We start from the raw sequence: 16,845 nt of genomic DNA, 5'->3' as shown, positions 1-16,845 counted from the left end.
CGAACGGCAAAGCATGGGTTTGCGTTCTGGAGGAAGAATTAGGCAGAGGGCTGGTTTTGCGTTTATTAGGTTTTAGAAAAGGTTTTTTATGCGCTTATGTTTTTTTTTTTAATTTTAATTTAAGTTTTTTTTAAATATTATGCTGACGTGGAAAATTGTGGAAGCTTCAAAAGCTTCGGTTTTATATATATATATATTGATTAGTCGATGACTTGTTAAAATGCAATGTATGGAAAATTTAACATAATTTTTTTTTCTACGTTTTTTCTAAATGTGAAGTTCAATAGTTATAACAGTTATTAATAGACATTTATTTTATGATTAGATTTGTATATGAAATTATATATTCTAGTATTAGACATTTTTTATAATTATGTTTGCTTATGAAACTATATATTCTACTATTTAAAGAAAATATAATACGTTAAGATTCTAATGGAATAGAAGTTTAAATTTAATTAAAATAATTACATGTAAAATTGTAAAGCCTTAAAAACTTATGTGTTACAATTAAGGATGGCAATGGGGAAGGGCAGGGCTGAAAGATGGGATCTTCACCTCGCTTCACATGGTTTTGTCTTGCCCCATCTCCACCTTGCCCCGTATAAGGGGGAAAACTTTCTTGCCTCTTCTTCGTCCCTTAGGGCCTCAACCCGACCTGTAAAATTCTAATTCATGTTAATTTGTCCCACAAATATTACATTTTTTTTTTTAATAAAACATGTTTCACTAATATAAATATATTTGAAATTACACCTAAATTTATCTCATCAAATCAAACTAATTTTTAACTAGAACTGTGGGAGGACAAGAATTCGAGAATATGGACAAATTGGGACAAGACCAATGTCAGGAGAACAAACCTCGGAAAACTAGGAAGAGAAGAAGACAGATAAAGCATCCATCACCTCCACATTGAATGCTTTGAACCCACTTAGCTGGCCGTATTAATGAGAAAATGACCCTTGAATGGTGACAACACAACTCATAACCTGATGCAGAAGCCTTCTAGTATGGCCCTGATGGGACAAGTATTGAGGGAAATAAAACCTAACCCTCCAAGTGGAGGGCTAAGATGCAACTTAGGCAACTATATAAGGCAAAAAAGCCTATGTGAGAAGGGGGATCACCATTGTAACCTGAGAGCAATTGTAATCACTTTCTCGAACCAAACCCAAGGAGTATAATATAAGCCATCTGAGGCTATCTTTAACCAATTTTCGCACAAGTATACTTAATGTTAATTTTACCAATTCTGGTTAGCTCTTTTCATCTAAATGGGGGCATTTAAGGTTGGTAGGCATCCCACCTCTAAAAATTAATTGTGTGAGCAAAAGTAACAAACTTGACACATTTTTGCTTTGACTTATTTTTGCCCCCCCCCCCCCCCCACAAGAGCTTAATAATATTATCCAAGTGTTTAACAAGACAATATCACAATGAAAACAAAAATCATAATATTCGTGCATCTAAATAAGCTAGTATTGATTTGTTTGTTTAAATGTAGGGATTTAGGGTATGAAAAATTTACAATTATAGCCCTTATTAACGTGAGGCAAGGCAGGGATGAGGTGGGGAGGGGCAGGGCGTGGTTAAAATATCTAAACTCATCCCCACCCCGCTTCATGACATGGGCTAAAATCTTCCCCCATCCCACCACTTTTGCAAGGTAAGGAAAATTTGTTCTGGGCGAAGCAAAGCTGCGCAAAATTGCCATCCCTAGCACAATATTATAATGCCAACCAAAAGTCAAATATCTTTGCTATATGTAGATATGATTTTAATTTAAAATTGGTTCTACACCACAAGACACTTCATCTTCTTGATCTTGATTTGTCATCTTTAACATTCCCTCAAGGTAAGGAGTACAATTTTCTTTTCTTTTATTTATTTATTTATTTATTGTATTTTTTGTTGAGGAAAAGGAGTACAAATTATGGATTCCCATCTTGCTAACAAGAACTGAAAATAGAAGAAACCCCAAGGCTTTGGTCATTATATCTGCTATTTGCAGTGGTGGCTCTAGGAATTTTTCTTAGAGTGTTCCTTAAGAAACATAAATTACACAATCTAATAAAAAGTGAAATTCATATATTGATAACAACAACAAAAATAAAAAATAAAAATCGTAAATACATAAAGTTTACAATTGCCTTCTACGAGTTTTCATATTTTGAAATCGTTGCATGATAGTCTCATTATCAATGTTACAAGTTACATCTCTTTCAATATACACAACCAAGCAATCAATCATCCACTGATCTCCCATTCGATTACACAGTTCATTCTTTATATATTTCATTGCTGAAAAACTTCTTTCTACTGTTGCAGTAGCGACAGAAATGGTCAAAACTAACTTCACAAGTAAAGAGACTAATGGATAAATCTCATGCATCCCTATGTTCACTAACTTTTTAGAAAGTTCACTAACTCCTTGAAGCTCTAAAAAAAGTCATTGCTGTGCATATCAAAAATATAATTCTGAAGTTGAGAGTCAAGTACCAAGATATTTGCCCTAAGAAAACCAGATGGATAGAACTTTGCTAGACGTATCAACTTTTCCTTATCAAAAATCACAAATGAATTACTTGGATTCAAGCAAACCATACAAAGTAGCAAATCAATATTCGCCTCTGAAAAATAGTTGTTAAGCTCTCGAAATTGCATATCTATGACTGTGTAGAATAACTTAACACGATAATGATATAAATTTGTATTTTGTTGGGTGTTGTGTCGCAGCCTCCCACTAACTACAAATATTTCATCCATATTCAAGATAGGAATATCATGTGTGGTACAAAATGAAGACACTTCAGTCAATGAAGATATCCATTCATCATCTCTCATCACTTGCAATCATTGCTTAGACACTTTAACAAGATCTATAGCATTTACTATATCTTTTTTTTTTTTTTTTTTTTTTTTTTGCAATGCTATTGATAACTCATCAAGTGTAGAGCAAAGACAAATTCAAAAGATAGAATTAACCTCATAATAGATCGAGCTTCAACTTTTTGGTTGAAGATGCCATCTTCTTCAATAATCTCGAGTATATCAACAACAACAGAGAACATCAAAATCAAGTTGAGAATAGTCTCATAATATGATCCCCAATGTGTATCACTAGGACGTTTAAGATTTTTCTCTTGATTCAAACCTTGCCCACTTCTACGTACACCATTCTCTAATTCTTCTTTAATTTTGACAAATTGTGCATCTCGAAGAGCATCTCATCTCTTACAAGAGCCTCTAACAACAATTACTAAATTACTAACCACATAAAAAAATTCAGCAATGTTAATATGATTTTTAGCAATGGCAACAAGTGTCAATTGAAGTTGATGAGCCAAACAATGGACATAAAATGCTGACTTATTCTCTTTCAAAATTAAAGTTTTGAGACCATTGATATCATCTTGCATATTACTAGCACCATCATAACCTTACCCATGTAGTTTCGATAAACTCAAATTATGTTCACAAAGTAAATATTCGATAGCATATTTGAGTGACAAAGCAGTGGTACTTGCTACATGTACAATACCAAGAAACCACTCTATAATAATTCCTTTTTTTTAACATAACGAAGAACGAGTGTCATTTGCTCTTTCACTGAGATATCACATGACTCATCAACTAATATTGAAAAAAGAAAACTCATTGTCAAAATCCTTGATGATGGCTTTGGATGTTTCACATGCAATTGCATTCACAATATCTTTTTGAATTTCATGGTGAGTAAGTTTGCAATTTTTTGGAGCTTTTTGCAACACTTCATTGATAGATTCATTGTGATCCCTTAAAAATTGTAGAAGTTCAAGAAAATTTCCTTTATCACTTGAACCTTGAGATTCATCGTGACCACGAAAAGCTAATCCCCAGCATAAAAGGAATCTTATGCAATCAACTATTACATGTAATTGAACCCGATATTCAATTTTATCTTGATTTGATTGCTTAACCAAAACACTATGAATGTGTTGCTTTTCCTTCATTAGATCTTCACTCTTCTTGACAGTTTGGTTATGAGCACTATTAACTCCTCCAACATGGGAATTTAACTTCTCTTTCTAATTCCAGAGTTTGAATCCCTTCATTACAAAAGTCTCACCTCCTTCTTGCTTACAACATCTTGCCCAAATAAGTAGCAATATAAACAAAATAGTACATCCTTGTCTATACTATATTCCAACCACTTTCTATTTACATACCATTCGGATCTAAATCGATGGGACTTTCTAGAAAAATCTATTAGAGGGTAATCATCGTTTTGGAAAACAAGTTGACAAGGGCCTTTTTGTAAATAATATCTTCTTATTTCATCATGATTATTAGGATGATAAGATGATATCTTTTCTCTTAGCCCAGGATCTAAAGGAAGATTTTCTAAGTTAAAGTCAACACAAATTCGCTTAGAAGATGAAGATAAATCTTGTGCAGGAGATGAATCTTGGGTATGTGGTTTTCTTATCAAATATTTGTCTATAATTCTAGCAAAAGAATAAACAATAAACTATAAGTTCATTTGAAATATTAATAAAATTATTAATTATTATTGTTTAGTTGTTTTATTAATTTGTTGGTCTTTTATAAACTATAATTTGTTATATTATTGTTTCATTAATTGTAAAATTATTAATTGTTGTTTAGCCTAGCATAATTTAATTTGTTTGTCTTTTATAATGTATTGGTTAATTAAATTATTAATTATTGTTTATTAGTTGCTTCCCCCAATTAATTATTACTTAATTAAATAATTGTTAATTAGTTGCACTAGCACACACCATTTACTTCCCCCAATTCAAATATCTCACCCCGACCCCATGCCCCCATCCACCCCCCACTCAACACACAAGCCCCATGGCCTCCAATCACAAGAGTCAATCAAATAAATTCACAATCATAAATCACAATACACTAAAAGAAAATTAATTGTATCTCACAAACACCAACACCAACGGATAAAGCCAAAAACAGGGGCAAATATTAATAAAGTTATAAAGTAAAGCTAAGCAATCAGCCAATCATAGTTCAAAGAGATTCAAATAAAGTCTTAAAGAGAAAGAGAGAGTCTCATTTCATTTCACTTTCATTCTTCAGATAAAGAGAGAGAGACTAAGACAGAGAGAAACCCATTAACCCAATAACATGTATATGTAAGAGAGAAAAAGAGAGAGAAGTTAAGTGTAAAGATAAAATACCTTGAGGTTGAGGGAGTAGGGAGGCCTGAGGCTAAGGGGCAGCACCGTCGAGTAGCACGTTGAGGCGAGGAAGACCGATCTCCAATCTGATCGGACCAATCTCCGATCTCCGATGCTTGATGTGTTCTGGTCCTTTTGGAGCTCAAGTTTGAGGCCCGATGTGATGACCGATGTGCTTTGTTACTTGAGGCGGAGGCGTTGTCCGTTGGTTGTTGTTGTCCGTTGGTTTTTGATTTTAGTATATTGGGTTAGGTTTTTTTCTTTAGGTTAGGTTACTTTCTTTCTTTCAACATCTATTAGTGTTTGGTTGCGCCGTCCGTTGGTTTCTGATTTCAGTATATTGGGTTGGTTGGTTTTTTTTTTTTTTTTTTTTTTTTTTTTGAGAAATCTGGGTTTGCTGCCATCTGTAATCTGTTGGGTTTGCTTTACCTTATTTTTTTCTTTGATTGGGTTTGCTTTACCATTTGTTGTTTATGATTGATGTTGGGCTTTTTTTTCCCTAGTGGGCTTGCTCTATTACAATTTTTTTTTTTTCAGATTTTAGTTCAAAAATTTTTTTTGGGCTTTTTTTTTTTTGCTTGAAAGTAGAACAAATAATTTTTTTTTATTTGAGGGTGTTCCTAATTTTTTTTAAAGGGTAAACAAATAAAAAAAATTAATTATTATATATAATTTTTTTTTCCAAGTCAGAGTATTCTTGGAAACACCCTGAACTGAACGTGGCGCCACCACTGACTATTTGATTGGAGCAAGAAACATGCAACGTTCGAATAATTACCTCTTGAATTTTGTCCATGACCAAATGACAATCCATCTCAATATACAGCGCTCCCTCGTGAAACACAAGGTTATAGCTGCTATGTGAAAGGCAACTTGATTGTCACAGAACAACAAAACAGTCTATGACTCTACGGGTGTGATATAGACAAGTCAGGAACTAGATATAATAACCAAATTCACTCACAAATAGTTAAGTCATTGCTCTATACTTCACTTCTGCAAATGACCATAACACTATTTTGCTTCTTGGATTTCCAAGAGATAAGAAAATTGCTCATGAAAGACAGTACCCAGTGATGGACCTCCTTGTCTTAGGGACAACTGACCCAAACCCAATCTTAAGTCAGAAAAGGCTTTGAGCTACAATTTGGATAAAAAAAGGGAAATAATGATCCTTGACCTGGGTTTCCTTTGATGTACTGTAAAATTTGATTAACAGCTCGAATGTGGGGTTCCCTTGGTTGGTCTCATTGGCTTATTTAATTTCGAAAATAAATTGTATAACCCAAAAACATAAAGAATTAATGCAACTTATCCATGTAAACCAAAAAAGTAAAAAGTAAATAGAAATGGAAATTAATTTTGTTTTCAACAAAGAGAAGAAAAAAAAAAAAATTAGAGCCCACAAACAAGGATTTTTGAAGCCCATTATACTTACAAAGCCTCAGAAAGCTTGAAACTTTCAAGGCCTAACTTAAACCCGTGGGTTTTAATGTCTTCTTGTACTTGTGCCCGGAAATCATTGTAAGTAAAAGGTTTGTATTTTGAGCTCCGAATCACGCTATCTTCATCTGGGAACACAAAGTAGCATATTGAAATCCGTTCTTTATGTTTGTTCAGCTTAACTCTGTGTTTCACGCTCTTGTAATTGTCATTGCTTATTGCCTACAATCAATTTAGTCATCAATGAAAACTGAAGAAATATATGTACATATAATGAATAGAATGAACGAGTGTAATTTGTATATAATATCTGAATTAATGCAATAAGGACCTGCATCATATCTCCAAGATTGACAATTAATGCGTTGCAAATAGGTTTTACTTGGAACCATTCATCGTCTCTGAGGACTTCAAGTCCACCCACTTCACATTCGTACAATATGGACAATACCGAGCTGTCTGTGTGCACATCAATTCCCCATGCAGTGTCTGGTATAGAGCAGCTTGGATAACGGTAAACACGTATGTTACCAGTGGATTCTGATAGATTGGACTTGGATTGTTCTTCATCTAGTTTGAGCTTCATTGCCATTGCTTCGTATATGGTCTTAGCAAGTCTAGCCAAGTGCTTTCCATAATCTTCTAGTAGCAGTCTTGTGAAGCACACAAAAATAACTCAAAAATATAAATAAATACATACAAAAAAAAATTTACGTAAATGAGTTAACTACAATAAAAAAAAAGAAGGAAAAAAAAAAATATATATATATATATATATAGAGAGAGAGAGAGAGAGAGTATTGCTATGTTCACAATAATTTCACAACAAATCATAAATAACAAATTGTCATTGATCGCATTAGTTCAATTAAACCAAAAAAGAAAAAGAAAAAGAAAAAACGTTTAATGAGAATTTTTATTTTTTTATTTTTTTTTTAAATATCAAGGTTTTCTAATTGAATTCCTCTCTCTCTCTCTCTCTCTCTCTCTCTCTCTCTCTCTCTCTATATATATATATATATATTATATACCCCGCATCAAATCGTGAAAATCAAAAGAAAGAAAAAGCAAAATTAAATTGGGTCATTTAAAATAATTAGAACCTAAATCTTACAAACTTTTGATTCTTTGGATTGTACAAGAATAAAGTAACTCAACAATCTTCAATAACAAACTCACAACAAATAATATGAATTTTTATTTATTGTGGAATGCATTCAAATGAATAATATACAACAATAAATATTTATAAATATTTGGTCAACTATGAATCTTCAACATATTAATTAGAGTCATTCATATATATGTATTTTTCTCTATCATCCTTTCATATCCAGAAATATAGGCTTTGTTACCTTTGTAACTAACATTTGTTTTTTCAATACTTATACTAGTGTTTTTTCTTTTTCTTTTTCTTTTCTGATGGGAATACTTATACTAGTGTTATTTTAGGTCTTTCCATACCTCTCTCTTCGGTCACCTGATTTGAATCAAATCACTCTTCCTCATGGGAACATTAATTTCATTTGCACCAAAACACCCTAAGCAAGTCTCTCCCATCTTAAATGGATAATAAAGTAAATATGGTAAGTAAAATTAAATTCATGATATATAGTAAATTAATAAGATATATATCGCTAATATATGGCTTAGTTAAGGCACATATATAATAAAAAACGAACTACAAAAAAAGCAACGAAACAAAAAAAAGTTAAGGCACATATATTTTAATTTCTTTAAAGCATTTTGTGCCACCATGATAGAATATTTAACATACGTCTCAATCGGAGCAACATCTCACTAATGTGCTACCACAATAAACAAAAGAGTCCAGACATGGATATTCTATAGGCTATATGGGTCTACAATATACTATAAATTGCAAAAGCTTCATCAACAGATAAACGCCCCTCGATCCCCCCTCTCCGTCCAAAAAAAAAAATTATAACATACCCGAGACATCTACACTATACACATAAATCCTATCTATCTCTTCAAAACTGTGTGTTCATTTGAATAAAATCCTAAATACACATTCAAGAGCGGTAGGATTCCCCATTACACTATTAAATAATTTGCAAGTTACAAGTTGGGAATTAATTTAAAACATAATTAATTAAGAAATAAATCAGAAGATAGCAAGGTTAGTGGGGTATAAATATTTTGTAATTACTAAATTTAATGGGATATAATACTTCTTAATAAATTTTTGCAACACTAAAAGTGTGAACAGAAAAAAATAATAATAATAGGAATAACTTAATATATTGGGAAAAGAGGTATTGTTATGTCTCATGAATGTGCACTTTGTACTGAAGCTTCACTTAGACAATGATCTCTACTAAAAAAATAGTAGTAGTATACAATTCTCTAAAGGAAATAAAGAAGTATAACTCACACATAACAATCAATGGGTTAATATGAGGTTTTCAAGTCGGCACGTTTTAGCACCATACATAAGGTTTGTTTAGGAACTGTTTGTTTAATTTTTTGCAAAAAGTATGATAAATTTTAAAAAAAAAAATAGTAAAAGAAAAGTCGTATGGGACCTATGAGGCCCGCAAATGGTGCCTGTGTTAAAAAAAGTAAACTAAGTGAGCGTTTGATAATTGAGTCTGCATCCAGCGTTTCTGTGTTTCACGTTTTTCACTTTTTTTTTTCTCTGCATGTAAACAGTAATTTCACATGGGTTCATTGTACAGAGGACAAAAATCACTGTTTACATACTGTTTATTACTGTTCACAACATTGTTTATGTACTAAAAAATATTAAAAATAAATCCATGGTACTATTCACACATTTAAAAATTATTTTTCTACAATATTTTCAGTTTTCAGTTTTTAATTTCAGTAACAATAAGTTCAATCCAAACGGACCTTAAAAAGTAATTCAAGTAGGACACAAACACCTGCAAATGACGTTTTGCCCTTCAAAAAGTAGCAAGTGGGCCTTGCAAATAATTAGTGTGTCATGTGGCCAACTTGAAATAAGTAAGCTTTTTCAGCTATTTCCAAACCCAGCCTTAATCTCAATTTTAAGAGTACTATTAAGGATATAAATTCTCATAAGAGGTGACACCACTCTCACATTCACATTGTTGAAATTGTCAATATTGCTCTTATAATTCTGACACTCCACTCATAAACACACATCTCATCAAGATTGATAAGAATCTTTATATAATGATAATACTACTTGCAAATAAAAAATGAAGAATTAATTCACAACATATTGAAGAAATAAATCGTAAGATAATAGAATTAGTGGTGGGATAAATATTTTGTAACAATTATTTAATTTGAAGGGATCTTAATACTTCAAAAATTATTTAAACAACAAAATTATGAACGTAATTATTTTATACTTTATTAAATTATTCTAACACAAATGAGTACTTGGATTGTTGTGATATGATTGTGGTTTTTAAAGGATTAATTAAATTAAACATTTGAATACGAATACAATTGATTGATAATGACCAAGAATATCATCCAACTTTTTCATAACTAGGATGTTAAAAGTATCTTTTGGAAACCAACAGATGTGCTAATGCTTTTGCCAAGAAAGGTTGTTCTCAAATTAATGGTTGAATTTTTTATTATTTTTTATTATGTATTTTTTTTTTTTGTATAAGAAACCTCCTCCTCCTAATGTTTTATTTTTTTATAGAGTTTGATAACTATGAGACTTTTTTTGTAAGAACATTAACATCAAGTATGCTAAATGCTAAATTTGTAGCATTTAGCATACCAAACACCAAAAACCATATTTCATCAAGTGTGCCAAATGTTTAAAAAAAAAAAAAAAAAATTAGCATTTGTGTTCGCACACTTCTACTGATAGAAGTGTATGAACACCAATGCTAAAAAAATCTTTTTTTTTTTATTCGCTTTCTTTCTTCTTGCTCTCACTCGGTCTTAGACAAACAATTCCTCTTCTTCTCTCCCACTCTCTTTTTCTTTTCTCTCTCAATGGAAATCATTCTCTCTCTCACTCGTCGTGGAGATCAAACTTAGATTAAAGGAGAGGTGATCCAAGAAAAAGAAGCAACCCACGACAGCGACCCACGATGCAATCCAAAATCGTGACCCATCACAACGGCGACCCAAGTTCTCAGATTCTTAATCATCTCTCTCTTTTAATCTCTCTTTTGTTAAAGGATTTAGTTTTTTTTTTTTTTTTTTAATTTTATTTGCAGTTTTGAAATTTAAAATTTGTTGGAGGATTTTGATGGTTTTGGTTTTAGTTGTGGTTGTGATTTGTGGTGACTAATGTCATCGTTGGTGGCAATCGACTTGCTCGTTCGTGGACATGGGTTTCAATAAAATTGTATTTTGCTCCCCTCAACAATATCTTTGATATTTTTAAACGCTATAAAAAAAAAAATATTGGCCCAACAACAAAACTTAAGTCCAAACAACACCCAAAATAAACACATGTAAAAAAAAAAAAAAAAAAAAAAAAAAAAAAAACCTAAACCAATTCTAACTAGCTTGCCTAAAAGCAACCACATTAGTGGTTGCATAATCTTGCAAAATAGAAAAAGTAAGGCATTTTACACATTTAGATTAAAAAAACATCCACACCAATGAGTTTAAAATTGTGCATAAATGTACAAGTGTTACAGTAACCGTGCATATATGCAAGGTTACTATAACTCTTGCATTTGATATTTTATTATTTTTTCCTCTCTCCACCTCACTCTTTCTTTTTCTCTCTGGTTTGACTTTCACCTCACGCTCTCTTCCTCCACTAATCTTCGCTGCTCTCGCTGTTACTAATCACTAATGGTTTTGATTAGTGGGTTTGATGATTGTGATGAGTGGGTTTTGATGATTTTGATATGTGGGTATTGATCGGGTTGATGGTGGCTAGGATTTTAATGGGTGGGTTGTTGATGATGGAGGCCCGAGTATTGATCGTTGATGGTGGCTGGGTATTGATCGGGTTGATAGTGTCTGGGTTTTGATGATTTTGATCTGTGGATATTGATCGGGTTGATGGTGGCTGGGATTTTGATGGGTGGGTTGATGATGAGGCTGGCTTGATGATGGTGGTTGTGTGGATTGATGATGGAGGTTGGGTATTGATTGGGTTGATGGTGGCTGGGTTTAGAATATTTTATTGAATAAATGTGTAGAATAGACAAACTGATGTAGGTGTTTTGTAAAAATGAGTGTGTAAAATAATAAAAGCATGTTTTTTCTTATAAAATGGACAGAAATTATACATCAACTAATGTAGATGCTATGAGAGTAGAAGAACCCCCATACAAATCTCACAACACGCAACAAGACACAAATAATAAAACGGGGAAAAGAAACCTAACTTATTAAATACTAAGACCTGAGAGTGGGAAGGGTTGGGCAGCTGGTAGCTAGGGACAAACTAGACCAGAAGCACCACGCTGCCACCACCAGTCCACTGCAGCATCGCCCAAATGTGGTAATTATAACTAATCTGTCTCTTTTTTTGGATAATAATATTTTATTCCTCTCATATCCGAATCTTTAGTGCTTGGTTGATTAACTTGATTTGATAATATGAGTTGTGAAAATAGAAAGAGAGGCAGTCAGGCAGAGATGAGATTAAGAGAGTTGAGAGCTCCACACCACTCACCGAAAATAGAAGAGAGAAACTGAGAAAGAGAGAGGCAAACTCATTTTTCTCTCTCTCTTTAATAAAGCTAAAAGTGTTTTTTTTTTTTTTTTTAAATAATAGTTGTGACTTGTGAGTCTTGTACATGCCATGTGCTGTTTTGTTTGATTGTGTTTTTGCCTGTTAGTGTGACTTTGTGTATTTTAAAAAATTAAAGAGATTTTTTTTTTGGGTAAAAAATTAAAGAGATTATTTGCAATTTTGAAATTTATTGGTTAGCAGTTGAGTACTTATGTGCATAGTTCTGTTGTGTGTAATGATTTGTAGATTATTGAAGATATAATGGCATAATAATTTCAAATTAGTACAGATTTAATTATAGACGATTTCAAAGGTTTAAAAAAACGGCGAGTTTCATTTCCATAAATAATTGTATTGTAATATATTAAAAAAGAATAATTTTGTGTATTTGTCTTTGTTGATGGTTTATTAATATTAAATGAATGCTTATTTGGAGTTTCATAATTTTTCTTTTTTGTTTATACTTTTACCCCCTTAACTCCAAGTCTTAGCTCCATCCCTGACTGGATTTGGTTGGGTTTGTTTTGAATTATGTTCTGGATTGTGAAAGAAGTGGTGGTTATGGCAGTGGTTATTAATGGTGGCCGTTGGGTCATCTCTCTGTTGCTCGCTGGTTGTGTTTTGTTTTGGTTTTAGTTAATCTATACTATTATTTTAGGGATTTCCACTGTTTGGAATTGGCATTTTGTTGGTTCAAAAATATCCATGTACTCCTAGATTTAAGTAGAATACTTAGTATTCTAAAATAAAAAATAAAAACTCTTGTTAATTTGAAATTATCATGTCATTATACTCTTATTCTAGTATTTTAAACTAAGCATTTCAAAGTAACAAGAGAATTTACTAAGCATTTCACACACACAAATGGGGATGGGTTTGATTTACTTCTAATACTTTTTTAATTGGAATTTTCTTTTATTTTAATGAGAAACTGTCACATCATGCACTAATTAAATGAAAGGTAGAAATTAAAATTCATTATCACTTACTATTGCATATTTAAAATAAAAAAAAATATACAACTAAAAAAGTATTAGAGATAAACCAAACCTACGAATTATTCTAAATATTTTGTAATTTTGTTAGTTTTTATTTTTATTTATTTATTTATTTTTTTTAATAATATGCGTATGTTACCACCAAAAAAAAAAAGTGTTCTACTTTACAAAGATCTGGACAATTCAATCGGTACGACTCTTCCATGCAATTATTGCCAATCAAAAAGGTGTGCAAATTTAGAAATTGTTAGGAATAAAGAAATCATGGAACAGTTTTAAATATACAAACACGTTTGAGTAAATTAAATTAATTATGAAAAAATGAATAACAATTTACATTTATACTATATTTTGTGTGGCAATAAAATTAATTTACAGTTGTTTATTTATTTTTTATTAATATTGATAAATATTTTTTTGATTAATTTTGATTTTAATCCAAAATTGAAATCTTGATTTTGTCACTGGTTATAATCATGTTTATTATGTAATTAAAAAAAAAAATATGACTTTATGTTTTAAAAATTGCAGCATTTTTATTTTATATATATATATATATATATATATATGTATATATATATAAACGACTCTCCTTTACAAAGTATATGGAAAGTCCAATCAATTTGACTCCTCCATGCAATTATTGCCACAAAAAAGGTGTGCAAATTTTAGAATAGACCATCATCCATGATCTAACCAAAAATTTAGAAGAAAAAAAAAAAATACACAATAAAATGAAGTGTGTACCTGAAAGAGGCAAGCACAGGATGTAGGGGTTGCAGTTGGGAGAGTTGACTAATTGGAATATTGAAGCCTTCAACCCAATTGATTTTCTGGGGACCTCTTGAAAGGGGTGCGCCAGACGGTGTCAGGGCGGGGGTGCCCCAAAAGTATGACGTTGGGGTGGTGAATAAGGCCTGTTTGGATTGAAAGGGAAGAGAATAAAGCGTTTTGGCATGGTCTTGAAGTTGGTTCAAAAGGGATGGAGGAACCCCATGATTGACCAAACGAAAGAGACCCCAATCTTTACAAGCCTCCCCTAGCTCATCAAGGCTTAGGCTTTGGAGATCAATGACAGGTATAGGGTCCGAATCTTGGACTACTGGTTTGATGATGATGCTATCAACCGTGTCAACCTTCTGATGATGATCAGACGACAAGTACTCCTCCTGGTTGCTCAGCTCACTAAAGAGAGGAGGATAGGATTCAAGGTTCATTTCAGATTCAGATCAATTCAGGGATAGATATGTTTAATTTCTATCCTGCACTGCACTTCAGCCAAAAAGATGCTATTATTATATTATATACGTCACAACACAACTCCCACAAAAGGACTAGACTACACATACAAAATACAAAGTTCTAGTGGAACTTTGTTTATTATATTTCCAAGAGAGTCTTGGGGACCACTTTATTTTAAATTATGACACTTGTCCTTTCGGGTCCCTCTCTTCTTTTGGCTGAGCATTCATAGTTTGATACCATCTTTCAAATGCTAGTACAAGTCTCGTGAATAACTCCTAAATCTGCTTCTTGCTTGGCTGGAATTTGAGTAGCCATGTTCAACCCAAAAAGACCAAAAAAATAAAATAAAAAAGGCAATTTAATAGAAAATGTAAGACAGTGAACTTCACTTCGGGCTAGTCTCTTTTTCTTTTCTATTTTTTAAATTTGAAAGTAAGTAAGATTTGAGTTTTAAATATCTCCATTAAAAATATCAAGGGATATCAATCGGTTGAATTTTAAGGTTTTTAACTAGTTAGTCAAGTTTTAATGTTAATAGGTTTAGTGTGAAAGAGCATAAGCATTGGGGGTGTCTAAAACACCCAAAAAAAAAAAAAACTATTTTGAAACCCCAAACCACAAAATCCAATTTTTTTATCTAGGTGTCTATTTGTTAAAATTTTACATACTTGCTACAGTAAAGCTCAACTAATAGAAATTATTGAGACTAGTTATATTCATTTTATACTCTCTCTCTCTCTCTCTCTAGACCCAAACCTAGTTATTGGGTAGCCATGTTCAACCAAAATTAACTCAATAGAAGTAAATCACCGTCACACGCCATGTTCAACCAAACCTAGTTATTGGGTAGCCATGTTCAACCAAAACCTAGTTATATTCATTTTGGTTGTTGTGGCACTATTGGTGAGTTTTCAATTTGGTTTGGATGGCGTGTGACAGTGATGGTGGGGGTTGCGATTGTTGGGTTTTAATGGTTGGGTTGCAATTGTAGGTGGTGGCTGTTAGCATTAAAATTAGTTTGGTAAGACTGTTAGCACTGAGTTTTTATCGGTCAACATTGGATTTTTTTTTTTTTTTTTTTTTTGGGTTTGCTATAGTGGTGATCGATGGTGGTTATTTTTGGTTGTTGTGGCTAGGAATGAAGCCAAAACTTGGAGTTAGGAGGGCAGTTCTGCTACTGATTGCATGTGGCAACTCCAACTTCCAACTTTGTTTTTTGAGAAAAACTTCCAACTTTGTTGCAACCACTAAGGTTTTTTTTTTTTTTTTTTTGTGTCTTTATTGCGTGTGTCTGCTGCTGGGTAAGGACAAAAATATTTTTTCTTCTTCTTCTTCTTTGTGTCTCTATTGGGCTTAATTTTTTTAGCTTTACTATTAGTAATTTTTTTTGGGCTTGTATATTTTGTTTTAGATTTATAAAATTTTTTTATGAGCTTTTAAATGAGAAAAATGTTAGAACTATAAACTTTTTTTTACAAATTGTTGATGTAGTGAGTGGTTATTGGTAAGTAAAAAGGTGATGTAAGTGGTTGGCTTAGATGTGAACTAATAAAAATTTGTTACCTCAACAGTTTGTAAAAATAATGTAGGAAAGTTTGTGGTTAGTTTTTTGTTTTTTTTTTGTTTTGTTGTTATGGGTGTTGTTTCATTGAAATTATTATTTTTATATATTTTAATGGGTTGAAATTATTGTAATTTGGGTTATAAAATACTAAACTAGTTTGTTAAAATAGATAAAAATAACTTTTTATATTATAAAAAATATATTTTTTTTATAAACATGGATACTAATGCTTGAATATGTCTAAATTGGAAGCGTATAAATTTATTAATGTAAAAAAAAAATTATCTACTTCGTAGTTCGTACAAATAATATGGTTTAATAAAAAATAAAAAATAAAAGCAAAAGTATGAACTGCAAGTCTGCTACGTGAGGGGACTGGGGACAAGATCTCGCTTATGGTAGGCTAGAATTTGTATGCATGCGACAACAAACTTGAAAGGAAAAATAGCCCTGGTTTATCCTTTCCAAATTAGACTGTTTGTGATAAACTTGTACCACTATATCACTTTTTTAATAGTTAATTAATTGTTGTTGTTAGTTTGCTCTAAATTCAAACATATAGCCTATAGGATAACTTCAACGTTTCTAAACAATTCCTCACTATATATAGATAAAAGATTTTTAAGATTTGAAACCCCCCACCCACCAAAAAAAAAAAAAAACTAGTTCTAACTTGACATTTTTAATAGAATCAAAATAGTGTATTAGATTCAA

At 31.9% G+C, this 16,845-nt stretch overlaps 1 protein-coding gene across 1 annotated transcript; it reads right to left on the bottom strand.

The window, feature by feature from the left end:
* Window positions 1-6,495: 6,495 nt before the first annotated feature.
* Window positions 6,496-14,678, bottom strand: LOC115989760 (gibberellin 2-beta-dioxygenase 8). The gene is made up of 3 exons (XM_031113615.1): window positions 14,070-14,678; window positions 6,976-7,297; window positions 6,496-6,866 (listed from the first exon to the last, which is right to left on the bottom strand). The coding sequence occupies exons 1-3, from the start codon at window positions 14,537-14,539 to the stop codon at window positions 6,636-6,638; spliced, it is 1,023 nt and encodes a 340-aa protein (XP_030969475.1). The 5' UTR covers window positions 14,540-14,678; the 3' UTR covers window positions 6,496-6,635.
* Window positions 14,679-16,845: the final 2,167 nt, after the last annotated feature.

This window comes from Quercus lobata, chromosome 1, assembly GCF_001633185.2.
Source record: "Quercus lobata isolate SW786 chromosome 1, ValleyOak3.0 Primary Assembly, whole genome shotgun sequence".
NCBI lineage: Eukaryota > Viridiplantae > Streptophyta > Magnoliopsida > Fagales > Fagaceae > Quercus > Quercus lobata.
This window is presented reverse-complemented; position numbering and strand designations above follow the sequence as displayed.